The sequence below is a fragment of the Osmerus mordax genome, chromosome 11 (assembly GCF_038355195.1).
Source record: "Osmerus mordax isolate fOsmMor3 chromosome 11, fOsmMor3.pri, whole genome shotgun sequence".
In the NCBI taxonomy this organism is placed as follows: domain Eukaryota; kingdom Metazoa; phylum Chordata; class Actinopteri; order Osmeriformes; family Osmeridae; genus Osmerus; species Osmerus mordax.
The window spans coordinates 17352060-17366711 of NC_090060.1; the positions used below are offsets into that span (position 1 = coordinate 17352060).

The 14652-nt window shown below is 50.4% G+C and overlaps 1 protein-coding gene across 1 annotated transcript; it reads left to right on the forward strand.

Moving 5' to 3' along the window:
- Positions 1 to 132: 132 nt before the first annotated feature.
- Positions 133 to 9634, forward strand: sae1 (SUMO1 activating enzyme subunit 1). The gene is made up of 9 exons (XM_067246447.1): positions 133 to 328; positions 640 to 751; positions 894 to 1067; positions 4408 to 4553; positions 4940 to 5039; positions 5270 to 5375; positions 7415 to 7559; positions 7879 to 7948; positions 9175 to 9634. The coding sequence occupies exons 1-9, from the start codon at positions 231 to 233 to the stop codon at positions 9265 to 9267; spliced, it is 1044 nt and encodes a 347-aa protein (XP_067102548.1). The 5' UTR covers positions 133 to 230; the 3' UTR covers positions 9268 to 9634.
- Positions 9635 to 14652: the final 5018 nt, after the last annotated feature.

Here is a 14652-nt window from a genome sequence, read left to right on the forward strand (position 1 = left end):
TAATATCGCATTAAACATTACAATTCTTCTTTAACATTAAATCATAACAGAAAAACACTGTTTTTCTTTGTCGCTGATCGTTTCATGCCGTGGCTGCAACGTCATCATTTAGCGTCCTTTCAAATCAGTCTCAGCGGGACTTCCACCGTGTTTTAAAGGGGAAATAGCTATCTCGTTACAAACATTCAGTACCGAAAAACGTATAATCAATATTTCTAAAGGAATCCGAGATGATTGACATGATTGAGAGGGAAGACGCAATCAGCGAAGAAGAAGCTGCCCAATATGACCGGCAGATTCGACTGTGGGGTCTAGATGCACAAAAGAGGTAGAGATAGACGGCTAACAGCATTAGCTGCTATTGTTTCTTATAAAGTGGCTAGCTGTCCATCTAGCCGCTTTAGCTATTTAATTATTTGCCAGTTTTCTTTTTATTTAAGAGGTCAATATACATCTATGCAAAGCCATGATAACGTTGACCCAAAAGTTACTACCCCAGGGTCAGTTTGTTTACGTTAGCTAGCTAACTTGTTCAATAGAAAGCTTGCTCGTCTACTAGTATCAAACTCATGATTCTTATTGCCCGTCTACACTGTACTTATTTGTCTGTCTATTGGTTCTGTTAAACGTGTCTGCCAGGCTCCGAGGTTCGCGCGTGCTCTTGGTGGGCATGGGGGGTCTCGGGGCAGAGGTGGCCAAGAACCTCATCCTGGCTGGTGTCAAGGGGCTAACGATGCTGGACCACGAGCAGGTACGAACTACGGCGCTACGCCCAGTTAAGACCCTCTTCACACAATGTCGACGCGTTTGGTCGGATGGTCACCGTAAACGTTGATTCTCCGTACACGCGGATGTCTTAACTGACCCAGTCCCTCCTCTGTCGGTTGCCCCAGGTGACAGAGGAGTCTGGAAGGGCCCAGTTCCTCATTCCGGTGACAGCCAGGGGTACCAACCGAGCCCAGGCCTCTCTGGAGCGCGCTCAGTACCTCAACCCCATGGTGGAAGTGAAGGCAGACACGGAGCGCGTTGACACCAAGCGTGACGAGTTCTTCCTGCAGTTCGATGCGGTAAGGGAGTGACCCCCAAGTCTCTACTCACACTCTTTTTGACATTTTTTTTTAGCACGTACTGTAGCTGCCCTTACAACATATTTTGTTTTTGACAACTTTAATGTTGAGAGGTCATTTGGGGTACAGCACAGACCATGTAGACACATTAAAAGCGCATCAAACTAACAACTTTCTACTTCATCATAACATTGCAACCAGATGCAGTAGGACGTCCTGGTATGTCTGCCATGCTGCACGTGACATGCTATGAATTGGGACGTACCCAATATTCTTCTGGCATACTTAATAGTAGGGTAGTATGGTTATTGAGACACGCCCTCAGATAACACACCCTGTTATGTTTTTCTTTACTTGTCATGATACCAAGTATCTAATCAGATTGGATACTGGATTGTGTTTCTCTCTGTGTCCACTAGATGGCGCCTCTACACCGTGCTGTATATGGCTGCAGGTCTTTGTTCCTGTATTTATATGAGGAAGAGCCAAACTCCAGACTGCTTGTTTTGCACTAATTTGATTGTCTCTGTTAAATTCCCAAAAAAATTGCCATAGGATTTAACTTGATATTTCTTTAGTTTTGTTCTAGTAGATTTTCTCAAACATCGATTACGAAACCAATACCCATAACCTTAAGCTTAGTAATAATTGTCAAAACACATTTCTCGAAATCGCTTTTATATTTGTTTGTTTTTAATGGTTAGCTTCTCTGTGCAGACAGCCTGTCTGAAACCCCCCTGGGTCCCTACATCGCACCTGTGCTGTGAAAGCTGCTCTTCCAAGCCAGTCTGCCATGGAGAACCACCACATCGTTCCCATGGGGGGTTCCATCTGAAGTTCAGTAGGGGGGGGGGGGGGGGGGGGGGGGGGATAGGTGGCTTCTAAAACACTTTGATCTGTTTCAACGGATACGTCTGATGCTCAACGCTGGGAAGCTGTTGAAGGATGTCTGGTTTGTAAATGTGTGATTTTGGGGGGCAGTCTGCCTCGTTGGATGCTGTTGCCTAAACTGAGGGATTGGCTAGGAGGATGTGCTTTGGTACCCAGAGAGAGAGAGAGGGGGGGGGGGGGGAGAGGGAGAGGGAGAGGGAGAGGGAGAGGGAGAGGAGAGAGAGAGAGAGAGAGAGAGAGAGAGAGAGAGAGGGGGGGAGAGAGAGCAGGTGGTTCTCACAGCTCAAGGGACCCAACTGTTACCCCTTCTCCCCCTGACAGACCAGCAGACAGACATGCAGACAGACAGGCATGCTGTCAGGCAGGCAGACAGGCATGCTGTCAGGCAGGCAGACATGCAGACAGACAGGCATGCTGACAGACAGTCAGGCAGACAGACATGCTGACAGACAGTCAGGCAGACAGGCATGCTGTCAGGCAGGCAGACATGCATGCTGTCAGGCAGGCAGACAGGCATGCTGTCAGGCAGGCAGACAGGCATGCTGTCAGGCAGGCAGACATGCCGACAGCTGCGTGCTCTGATGTGATGGTTGTGGGAGGGGTCTGGTGAGGTGGTGTGTTCTGAGATGAGGAGGGTGCTGGGTGAATGGTCCAGCCTGTTATCCTAGTCTCACAAGCAGACATGGTGGCAGTTCTGGTTTGGCTGATGCAAGAGATGATGCATGCAAAGCATGAGAACAAGCTGTCCTCTGCCATACAGCCTGATAAGAGGTGAACTTTAGAGATGCTTGACTGCTCCCAGGACCACACACACACACACATCCTTATCTGTGTCCTAGGGCTGTGCTGGGTTTGGTCAGCTGGATAAGGTGGACCCAGCCCTTGGGTCACTTGTGTCTAATGTCATTGTCCCCGCCACACCCTGTTCACAGCACCACCCCTCCAGGCAGGCCCTGTTGGTGAACAACAACAGCGTTTTGTTGAGCTGCTGTCCTCGGGTGACCTGCGGGGCCTGTGTGTCAGGTGACCTGCGGGGCCTGTGTGTCAGGTGCCCTGCGGGGCCTGTGTGTCAGGTGACCTGCGGGGCCTGTGTGTCAGGTGACCTGCGGGGCCTGTGTGTCAGGTGCCCTGCGGGGCCTGTGTGTCAGGTGCCCTGCAGCAGGGCCTGTGTGTCAGGTGACCTGGGGGCCTGTGTGTCAGGTGACCTGCGGGGCCTGTGTGTCAGGTGACCTGCGGGGCCTGTGTGTCAGGTGCCCTGCAGCAGGGCCTGTGTGTCAGGTGACCTGGGGGCCTGTGTGTCAGGTGCCCTGCAGCAGGGCCTGTGTGTCAGGTGACCTGGGGGCCTGTGTGTCAGGTGCCCTGCGGGGCCTGTGTGTCAGGTGACCTGGGGGCCTGTGTGTCAGGTGACCTGCGGGGCCTGTGTGTCAGGTGCCCTGCGGGGCCTGTGTGTCAGGTGACCTGGGGGCCTGTGTGTCAGGTGACCTGGGGGCCTGTGTGTCAGGTGCCCTGCGGGGCCTGTGTGTCAGGTGACCTGGGGGCCTGTGTGTCAGGTGACCTGGGGGCCTGTGTGTCAGGTGACCTGGGGGCCTGTGTGTCAGGTGCCCTGCGGGGCCTGTGTGTCAGGTGACCTGCGGGGCCTGTGTGTCAGGTGACCTGGGGGCCTGTGTGTCAGGTGACCTGGGGGCCTGTGTGTCAGGTGCCCTGCAGGGCCTGGGTGTCAGGTGCCCTGCGGGGCCTGTGTGTCAGGTGACCTGCGGGGCCTGTGTGTCAGGTGACCTGGGGGCCTGTGTGTCAGGTGACCTGCGGGGCCTGTGTGTCAGGTGACCTGCGGGGCCTGTGTGTCAGGTGACCTGCGGGGCCTGTGTGTCAGGTGACCTGCGGGGCCTGTGTGTCAGGTGCCCTGCGGGGCCTGTGTGTCAGGTGACCTGCGGGGCCTGTGTGTCAGGTGACCTGCAGCAGGGCCTGTGTGTCAGGTGCCCTGCAGGGCCTGGGTGTCAGGTGACCTGCGGGGCCTGTGTGTCAGGTGCCCTGCGGGGCCTGTGTGTCAGGTGACCTGCGGGGCCTGTGTGTCAGGTGACCTGCAGGGCCTGTGTGTCAGGTGCCCTGCAGGGCCTGGGTGTCAGGTGCCCTGCAGGGCCTGGGTGTCAGGTGCCCTGCAGCAGGGCCTGTGTGTCAGGTGCCCTGCAGGGCCTGTGTGTCAGGTGACCTGCGGGGCCTGTGTGTCAGGTGACCTGCGGGGCCTGTGTGTCAGGTGACCTGCGGGGCCTGTGTGTTCGCCTCCCTTGGGGAGGGGATTGCTCAGTGGTTAGAGCATTGGACTGCAGAAGAGGTTGCTGGTGTAAATCCGGTGTAAACAGGCCCTGAGCCGTACAGTACATGTAGTCCAGGTGGACTCCCACTGTTGCACGCTGGGAGTTGTAGTCCTGATGGCGTTAATCCTCCTCTCCAGGTGTGTCTGACAGGCTGTTCCAGGGATCTGTCGGTGCGGGTCGACCAGCTCTGCTCCCAGCGGAACATCAAGGTGTTCTGCGGCGATGTCTTTGGTTACCATGGATACATGTTCTCCAACCTCGGCCGAGAACACAACTATGTGGAGTACGTGTGTGTGTGTGCTCTCTGTGTGTGTATGCTCTCTCTGTGTGTGTATGCTCTCTGTGTGTGTGTGTGTGTGTGTGTGTATGCTCTCTCTGTGTGTGTGTGTGTGTGTGTGTGTGTGTGCTCTCTCTGTGTGTGCTCTCTCTGTGTGTGTTTGCTCTCTGTGTGTGTGTGCTCTCTCTGTGTGTGTGTGCTCTCTCTGTGTGTGTGTGCTCTCTGTGTGTGCTCTGTGTGTGTGCTCTCTGTGTGTGTGTGTGTGTATGTGTGCTCTGTGTGTGTCTTTGTGCGTGTGTCCCCGTTTGAGCTGTCTGGCCTGTTTGCTGTCTGGTTCTCTGGTTCATGGGTGTGGTTCCTGGTTGTGGTTCATGGTTGTGCTCGTCCTCCAGGGAGAAGCCCAAGGTGGTGAAGCCCAGCGAGGAGCCTCGTGATGGGCCTGAGGCCAAGAAGCCCAAGGTGGACCCCAGCGAGACCACCATGATCAAGAAGGTGGTGTTGCAGATGGCACCTTCACACCTTCACCTCCCCTGCAATGTTCACATGCAGGGGAGCTTTACTCCTCATCCCAAAAGTTGTGAATTTATTACTTAAATAAGGATAAAGGAAAACAATTAAAGTCATTTAGCGGAATGACAAGAGGCACACTATTTCCTAACAATAAACTCCTGTCCCCCCCCCCCCCCCCCCCTCCTCTCCTTTTCCCTCATTTCATCTGACAGATGAGCAGCTTCTGTTCGTTAAAGGAGGCTCTGGAAGTTGATTGGACGAGTGAGAAGGCCCAGAGCAGCTTGAAGCGCACCCCCTCCGACTACTTCCTGTTGCACGGTAAGGACCGCATATCCCACAATGCCACGATGTTGTTCTGCATTGTTTGCATGGTTCCAGTGTAACGTCTTGTTCCTCTCGTGTTGGGGAGTTATTTCAGCCCTGTCTGCATAGTTTCCATCACGGCCCGTCTATCCTTGGCCAGTCATGTGCAATGACATCTACCTGGCTCATTCCCCTAGAAAATATCAGCAAATGAGATGAACTTTCCACCTCCTCTGCACTGCCCTGATTGGCACAGGGCAGTGGCTCATGCCACTCAATCGCAGCCAGTGTGGAAATAGAAAATCTGTCTGTTTTTGAGTTTATTTTCCGAGGTGTGAGCCAGTATTAGATTGTTACTATAATTAGACACGTGTGTGTGTGTGCGTGTGATCTAGGAGATGTGCAAAGGGAAGTGTTAACTTCCCCTCTTACAGCACCTTCCTTTCTCTCACACACACACACACACACACACACACACACACACCATAAGACTCACCACAAAAGATGTTGCACTGCTAATGCACGCAAAACCGCACACACGCGCACACACACACACACACACCTGAGTAGACGTGAAAACAGCTTCTCTGATAGAGCTGAAAAGAAAGAAGCTCTAGTCAGTCATGTGCTCACACTTTCCCTATACTTTGATTGAGTTTATTCCTAACTAGGGGCTATATACATGCTCAGATGTTATCAATGTTCCAGGTGTCATTTTCCTGTAGTAGTAGAAGTGAATTTGCTGTTTGAATGCCTACCTGACTGGCAAACGCTTGCATCATTCAGTGAGAGTGGGTGAGGGAATATTTATGCATGTGTGATGCGTGTGTGTGTGTTTGTTAGTTTTTGAGTGTGTGTGTGTGTTTGTTAGTTTTTGAGTGTGTGTAGCAGCGTAGTGGAAACAGAAGTGGGAGGATTGGCCTGTGTGAAGCGGTGGATGGACGGACTAAGGGGAAGTGTGGGGGAGAGCGAGAGTGTGTTCCCCTTTTTAATATCACTCACGTTGAGGCCCTAAGGCATCCTCCCAGTGTGTTTGTGGTTGTGAGTCGTGAACAGCCACGTCCCCCATAACAGCTGTAGATCCGTTCCTGGGGACTGGAACCTGATTTCTACACCATCGTTGAGTGCAGGGGTGTGGCCTTGTTTTCATATGCGGGCGGGACATCTTTTTGATATATATAACTAAGGATGCGGCCGTAAATATGATTTTCTTATTAATGTGTGTGTGATTTTCAAAATGTGTAAAATTTAATCTACGCCTATGGTTGACAGACCGAGTTGAAAAGTAAGTTGTAGAAACAGCCACTTAAGTATTTTGGCACTTTTCCACTGGATGAAGGGTGCAAAATTAACTTTTTGCTAGTAAACTTTAAAACTTGACCAGCCACTCAATAGATTTGTTTTAGGGCTGTTGAGTGTAGAACATCTCATTGCTTCTTGCATATTTTACCAGCCTTTAGTTGGTGGATGCTGATTCCATGACCTGACTATGGTACCGGCTTGACAAATCTGACAATCTTTTTTTATTTTTTTATTAACATTATCAGAAGACATATAGGCCTACATCTTTTGACAAAGCAAATCTGGTCCCAGGAGACACAAAACATCTATGTGAAAACACTGCAGACTACTGATTTGTCGGCGAGAATCACGACATGGGATATTTACATTACACTTACATTTATATATAGTGCCCCAAGTGCCCGCATGTTTTAAATAACAAAGCTACTATTACCGCGGCAACAGTTACCGCTGTCTTTAGTAGCAACCGCTGTTGTTTTCCTCCTCCATGGGACTGGGACCCAGTGAAAGTTGTGTGTCAACATTGGGACAGTTTCGTGCAGTGTATCGCTATGTAGCTACATTGAGGGGGTAGGCTAACTATGATGTGGTAAACGTGCCTGTCGAGATAGTAGCCATTTGATAGAATCACCACACAACTGATTATCGGCCTGTTTGATGGACACTGATTAGAATGTTCCTTTACTGTACTATGTGTGGTCTGTATATTCTGTTGAACAGTTGAAAACACAGTTTTCACAATCTCTCCGCAGTGCTCCTGAAGTTCCGCACAGACAAAGGTCGCGACCCCTACCCAGAAACCTTTGCGTCGGACTCCCAGCTGCTGCTCCAGATCCGCGATGACGTGTTGGAGGTCATGGGGGTCAGCAGTGATGTGCTGCCAGATGACTTTGTCAGGTAACACTCTGTACACACACACACACTGTACACACACACACACACACTCTGTACACACACACACACTGTACACACTCACACACACACTGTACACACACACACACTCTGTACACACACACACACACACTGTACACACACACACTCTGTACACACACACTGTACACACACACACTGTACACACACACACACACACTGTACACACACACACACACGCTCTGTACACACACACTGTACACACACACACACTGTACATGCACACGCACACACACTCCCTCTCACACACCACAACATTAACCATGTGTGTTCTGTTCCCCTCTAGCTACTGCTTCTCTGAGATGTCTCCAGTGTGTGCTGTGGTGGGCGGAGTCCTGGGACAGGAAGTCGTCAAGGTGAGGCTCCGCCCCTCTGCTGCCTAGCTGACAGTGACCAGCCACCTGCACAGTGTCGGGCCAACACTGCCGTTACTGTGTTTGACCAACAACAGCTACAGGGATACAGGGTTTCCGTAGCAATTCCCCGCCGTCCCCATAGCAACGCCCCGCCATTCCCATAGCAACACCCCCAACGTCACCGCCCGGCCCGCAGTAAAGTGCCCCTCGCAGAGGGCCAAGCTGCGGAAGGAGAGACGGCCAATCACCAGACAGCTGGCCGCCCTGCTGGATTCTGGGTAAAATCCAGAACTGTGCGATGGTTGGATGTGGCCCCGCCCGGCCCACCCTCCCCCCCTCTCTTCTGACGATCACAATGGAGATGAGAAGTTAGGACGTCTATCTGGGCCAGAGGGCCTCTAGTCTGGCAGCTGAGGAGATGAGTTAGTGGCTATCAAAGATTACTAGATAAACTGGTGAGGAGATGAGTTGGTGGCTAAGTTAGGTAGGTTAGAGTAGAAGAGTTTTAAGGCTGTTTAAAGTGGAGGGGAGGGAGGGAGGGGGAGAGAGAGAGAGAGAGAGAGAGAGGGAGGGGAAGGCAAGGGAAGGGAGGGGAAGGAGAGAGGTAAGAGTATTAGAGTTACAGGTACAGGCCAGACCTCTCTGTAAGAGGGGCACAAGGCCAGTCTGTCTCCACAGCGACAATGATGAAACTATCTGCAACTGACGATTGACGTCTCGCCGGGCAAAGTCAACGAATGGCACGCAGATCCCTCAGCGCCAAGCACGACACACACCTACACACACACACCTACACACACACACCTCAGGGAGATGGGCCTCTGCTCTCTTAGGGATGTGCGTGCGACACCTTGTCAGTCTGTGTGTGATGAGGTGTTGTGCTGATATCAACGTCTCCCCCTCCTCCCTCTCCCCTCTCTCCCCCTCCTCTCTCCCCCTCCTCCCTCCTCTCTCTCCCCCTCCTCCCTCCCCCCTCTCTCCCCCTCCTCCCTCCCCTCTCCCCCTCCTCTCTCCCCTCTCTCCCCCTCCTCCCTCCCCTCTCTCCCCCTCCTCCCTCCCCTCTCTCCCCCTCCTCCCTCCCCTCTCTCCCCCTCCTCCCTCTCCCCTCTCTCCCCCTCCTCCCTCTCCCCCTCCTCCCTCTCCTCTCTCCCCCTCCTCCCTCCCCTCTCTCCCCCTCCTCCCTCCCCCCATCCTCTCCCCCCCTCCTCCCTCCCCTGTCCCCGCAGGCTCTCTCTCAGAGGGACACACCACACAGGAACTTCTTCTTCTTTGACGGTCGGAGGGGCAGCGGGGTGGTGGACTATTTCGGCCCCAAGTGAACCAGCCTGTGGAGAGAGTGGGACACACACAGTCCCACACACACAGTCCCAAACACACACTCACATGAACACACACATTTACACACACACTCGCACAGACACAGACTCTAAATCATAATACCCCCAAAATCAAATCATTCGTCAATGTCTGGCAGACAGAAGTTTGGTAAACGTTTCGACACACGTTCCTGCTTGTTTGTGTTCAGATTATTTCTCTCTTCCTCTTTCCATACCTCAGTTGATACACCTACTCAGTGTCTGTTTACCCTGCAGAACCCCCGGAATATACATTTCCTGTGTCGTCTAATGTTCCAAGCACACAATGGGATTTTTACGTTTTGTAATAAATAAAAAAAATATGCAGAAATGTCAAAAGAAAAGTTGTTGATTTTACACTTAGTGAGGACAGTGAGTGAGTTAGTTATAAGAAGATGAATGCTGCGCCATCAGGAATCAGAAACGGCCACCACACAGTTGTATACAAACATGAAACTCAAAGGTTTAAGTCTTTAGTGGCCTATAATAGTTTGACACGTGCACACTCAAACTGTCGGTTGTTTGGCTAATGCCTTCGTTTGTCAGTGCTGTAAAGGCTGTCTGTTTGCACGAGGTAGGCATGATGTCTTTTACATTTATTTATTTATTTGTCATGTGGGTGAGAGTGCAAGAGATGCAGGCTGGAGCCCTGGAGCTTACAGGTAAACAACTAGAATGTTCTAGAATCTCCAGACTTGGAAATCGGGTGTGTCAGGAGAGCTGGTGCCGTCTGTCTCCTGAGATTCCAACTCCTCCTCCGCGCCTCACCCAAATCCCTCACCCAACTCCTCTCCCGCGCCTCACCCAAATCCCTCCCCTGCGCCTCACCCAAAAAGGGAACACGTCCTTCCCTCATCTGTGCCCGCCTGGAAACATGGCGGTCTGCCCTGTAGAACCGGTCGGACTGGTCTAGAAGGTTCTGACGCTGTCTCGCAGGGGGGAGGGGTGTACTGGGCACAGACTTTGCCCTTTCATCATGTCTGGCAGAGCCCAGGACTGGAGCGCACGAGGAGAGCAGAAATTCACTTCAGCTCCCTGGTGGCATAGTCACTGTGCTCAGTAGCCCTGAGTAGCTGAATGGTGCAGAATTAGTCAACCTAACACGGGGGCTCTGCCCACAATCCCTGGAGTCCTGCTGTCTCTGGAAGGGCCAGATAACTCGGGGGAGGGGGGGGGGTTATACAAGGCTCTTAGAATATCTGTTTTCATGTTGAAGTTACAATTCAAAGGACATTACTGTCTTCACAAGATGGGGGAGGGGCCATGTACTATAACAACACTGATAATGGAGAAAGAGAAAGGTTGCACTTTGCAGATTTCTGTATGTATCACTGTATTTGTTTGAAAAAAGGAGCAGAAAGAGAAAAGAAAAACAAATATATATATATAATTGAAGTAAAGAAAAAATACACAAGAAAACATATTTTGCCCTGTGGCTGAGTGGTTAGTGGTGAGAAGGCAAAACAACAACTGAATCAGTGACAACTGGAATCTCACTGCTCTTTTACTGTGACTGGTAAAAGGGATTAATTACAGCAGATGCTTTAATCCAATCCTGTCCTTGTAATTAGTCAGGGAGTCAGGTGGCTAAACGGTTAGGGAATCGGGCTAGTAATATGAAGGTAGCCAGTTCGATTCCCGGCCGTGCCAAATGACATTGTGTCCTTGGGCAAGGCACTTCACCCTACTTGCCTCGGGGGAATGTCCCTGTACTTACTGTAAGTCGCTCTGGATAAGAGCGTCTGCTAAATGACTAAATGTAATTGTAAATGTAAATACTCCACATCTCTCCATCAACACCACCCTCAAACGCACACACACACACCCGTACATGTTCACAAACACACACACACCCGTACATGTTCACAAACACACACCCGTACATGTTCACAAACACACACACACACGTACATGTTCACAAACACACACACACACACGTACATGTTCACAAACATGCACACACACACACACACCAGTGAAAAAACAACATGGCCCCTAGACCGTGGTCTGCACCCCCTGCTGAGCAGCACAGATCCTGCGGCCATTTCACTCACCAATCAGATTTGTGAACTCTGACATGCTTCGACGTGATTGGCTCCCGTGTCTCCTAATGCAGGTGAGGACTTCCTAGTCCAGATGTGTGTGGGTGTAGTATGTGCTTCTCTCCTGCTTGTTTGAGTAGTCGTTAGACCACCCAACTGAGAGACAAGGAAAAACAACCACTTCTAACCTTCAATCATGTCAAGAACACACCATGTAAGACCCTGACACATACAGAACAAGTGATCTGATCTCAGAGTATTAGTCACACGTGATGTAGATTAATGTCTGACCTGGCGTGAACCACATATGCTACACATGTAAATGTTTATACTTTGTGATCCTTGATCCACTAATCTCTCATTAGCGTGTTCTTAGCATGTTCTCCAGATGTGCAGAGATCAACCATAAGCCCCCCCTCCCCCTGGCAACCACACGCCCCCCCCCTCCCCCCAGCAACCACACGCCCCCCCTCCCCCTGGCAACCACACGCCCCCCCTCCCCCTGGCAACCACACGCCCCCCCTCCCCCTGGCAACCACACGCCCCCCCTCCCCCTGGCAACCACACGCCCCCCCCCCTCCCCCTGGCAACCACACGCCCCCCCCTCCCAACGTAAACAGTTGCCATGACTCTCACACATAACAAGAGCAGAACATGAGGGGATGATATATTTCATATCTTTATTGTAATTTAAAAAAAGAAACAATCCGTACAAAATTCATGTACAAAGTTCACCGTAGAAAAAGACAGCAAGAAAAATAAAAAAACATTACAATTACACAGAATGTGCACTGCATGAAACTGATTGAGACAGAGATGCTGTGCAGGACCAGGGGTGTACCTCCCTCCCTGTTGCACCCCACAGGAAGTCACAGGAGCGGCCACAGGAAGTGGACCACAACTCAGGAAGTCATGAGGCCGGCTGCACGTGCTCAGAGCACAGCATAGCACATGACCACAGTGGTTACAGGAAGCAGTCACAGGGGCCGACCTTACAAAGAGGACCTGGGGAAAAGTATTGTTTAAAGCCCTTTCCTCTAAACATAGAACAGCTCTGTAGAATGGTTTTAAGGCCAGGTATGGTAACACACAGAACATGAGATCCATTGAGTAGCACCGCTGTAGAACTACTGTAGAACCAATGTAGAACAGCTTCAGGAGACACGTACCACAGACACTCAGGGTGGAAGGTGTTCTGTAAGGAAGTTTCAAAGCCTCATGTTTGACATCCAAACCGTGTGTGTGTGCTAACCTGCAACGTTTTTCATTAAGTTGTTTTTGGTTTCTGTTAAGAATCCGAGTTCAAATGGGTTTTACAACATGGGATTTAGAAAAATTAGACCTTTAAGTGAAATGACACTTGACTCGATCCATGTCCGGTGTTTGAATGCAGCTCTTGTTGTTAACCCACAGGGTTACACTGTAGCTGCTGTATCAAGTCACCTGACCTCTGCTCCAGATGGAACTACGAACATCTTAATCTCCAAACCTATTCCTTAATCTCCAAACCTATTCAGGCATCTAACTCTTTCAACTTTCCAGCACATTTGAATATGTATTTTCCTCAGAAATGTTAGAACATTTTAATTTCTTCAAAAGGTAGGTCCCTTGGTTCTAATCTGGCACGGGTCATATCCTGCCCCCCCCCCCCCCCCCCCCCCCCCCGGGTCATATCCTGCCCCCCCTGCTTTATTGTCTCTCTCTCCAACTGTCCTAATAAATAAGGCCAAAAACTGAGATTTACACACACAAAAACAACAACATAATTGTCCAGAATGGTTTGAGAAAGATAAAAAAAATGCAAAGCTACAAATAGTGGCTTCAAATGTCATAAATTAGGCTCTCGACCCGTATTCATTTCCCAAACTAAAATACACATTTTGTACAGTTAAGGGGCAATTAATTAAGCATCTTAATCAAAATATAATAATCACTTTTAACCAGAGTAACCATCTCAAATCCACTGGATTTAAATTCTTGGAACGGCTCAGAGATTGGTCCAAATACAGGAAGCACACTGCACCTTGGCAGGTAACAGCAAACTGAAGTTGTAAGTACTTTTAAGTTCATCAAGTCTACATTTAATTTATCATCATTTCCCAAAAATATATACAAATAACTATTAACACTGGTGTGACAAGGATGGGGGAAAAACTATTCTGACAGTGCTAGGAAAGGTGTCTGAACCGTCCTATTTCACAGCCTTTCTATAAACTGGCCTCGTGTTGAAACTAACAAATGAAAGAAAAAAAAACAAAAGTAAGGAAAAACAAACAGTCTGTTCCAGCAGGCTGTGTCCAGTTCACAGGCTGTTTCTCCTTCATCCAACAGGGGGCGCCAGCGCCTGCCCTCCACCTTCACCACAGTCTGACCCACGCTGGCCGCTGCCTGGCGCGGGCGGGAAGGCGTCCGCCCGTCCTACGTACGTCTCTGGAGAGCGCTGAGCGTGTCTGAGAGGAAGGCGAGCAGGCCGCGACACACACCTCTCCATCCCTGCCACTGGGGGGCGCCCTCCTGAAACACACACACACACACAGAGTCAGGCCTCAGCCACAAAGCAAGGAAACCACACTCCCTGCAACTTCTGGACGGCAGACTCTTTCTGCAAAGACCTTTCGGTTGTGAACGTCACCAGACAGACAACATCATTAGACTAAATAACTATACGACAGGAACAGAGTGAGCCGTCGGAACAGCCTGTGACTGTTGGCGCGAGAGAGAGAGATGTGTGACGGTGCAAACAGGAACACTCACAGTGGGCACATCATCAACCTCACGCCAAACAAACACACTGCTGCTCATAGTGTCAAACTGGTGCTAGTGCACTGGTGTTTGTTCCAAACAGTAAACTGGCTGTGAAACCACTAACACATACACATACACCACACACACACACTACACACATACACTTATACACACATTTACAGTTGGTCACCCTCTGTATGATAACTCTTATCACGTGTGATAGAGAGGGTTTGTGTGTGTGTAAGTTTTATGTAGTGTATGTGGTGTGTGTGTGTGTGTGTAAGGTGTATGTAGTGTACGTTGTGTGTGTGTAAGGTGTGTGTGTGTAAGGTGTGTGTGTGTAAGGTGTGTGTGTGTAAGGTGTGTGTGTGTGTGTAAGGTGTGTGTGTGTAAGGTGTATGTGGTGTACGTTGTGTGTGTGTAAGGTGTGTGTGTGTAAGGTGTGTTTGTGTGTGTGTAAGGTGTGTGTGTGTAAGGTGTGTTTGTGTGTGTGTAAGGTGTGTGTGTGTAAGGTGTGTGTGTGTGTGTGTAAGGTGTATGTGGTGTACGTTGTGTGTGTGTA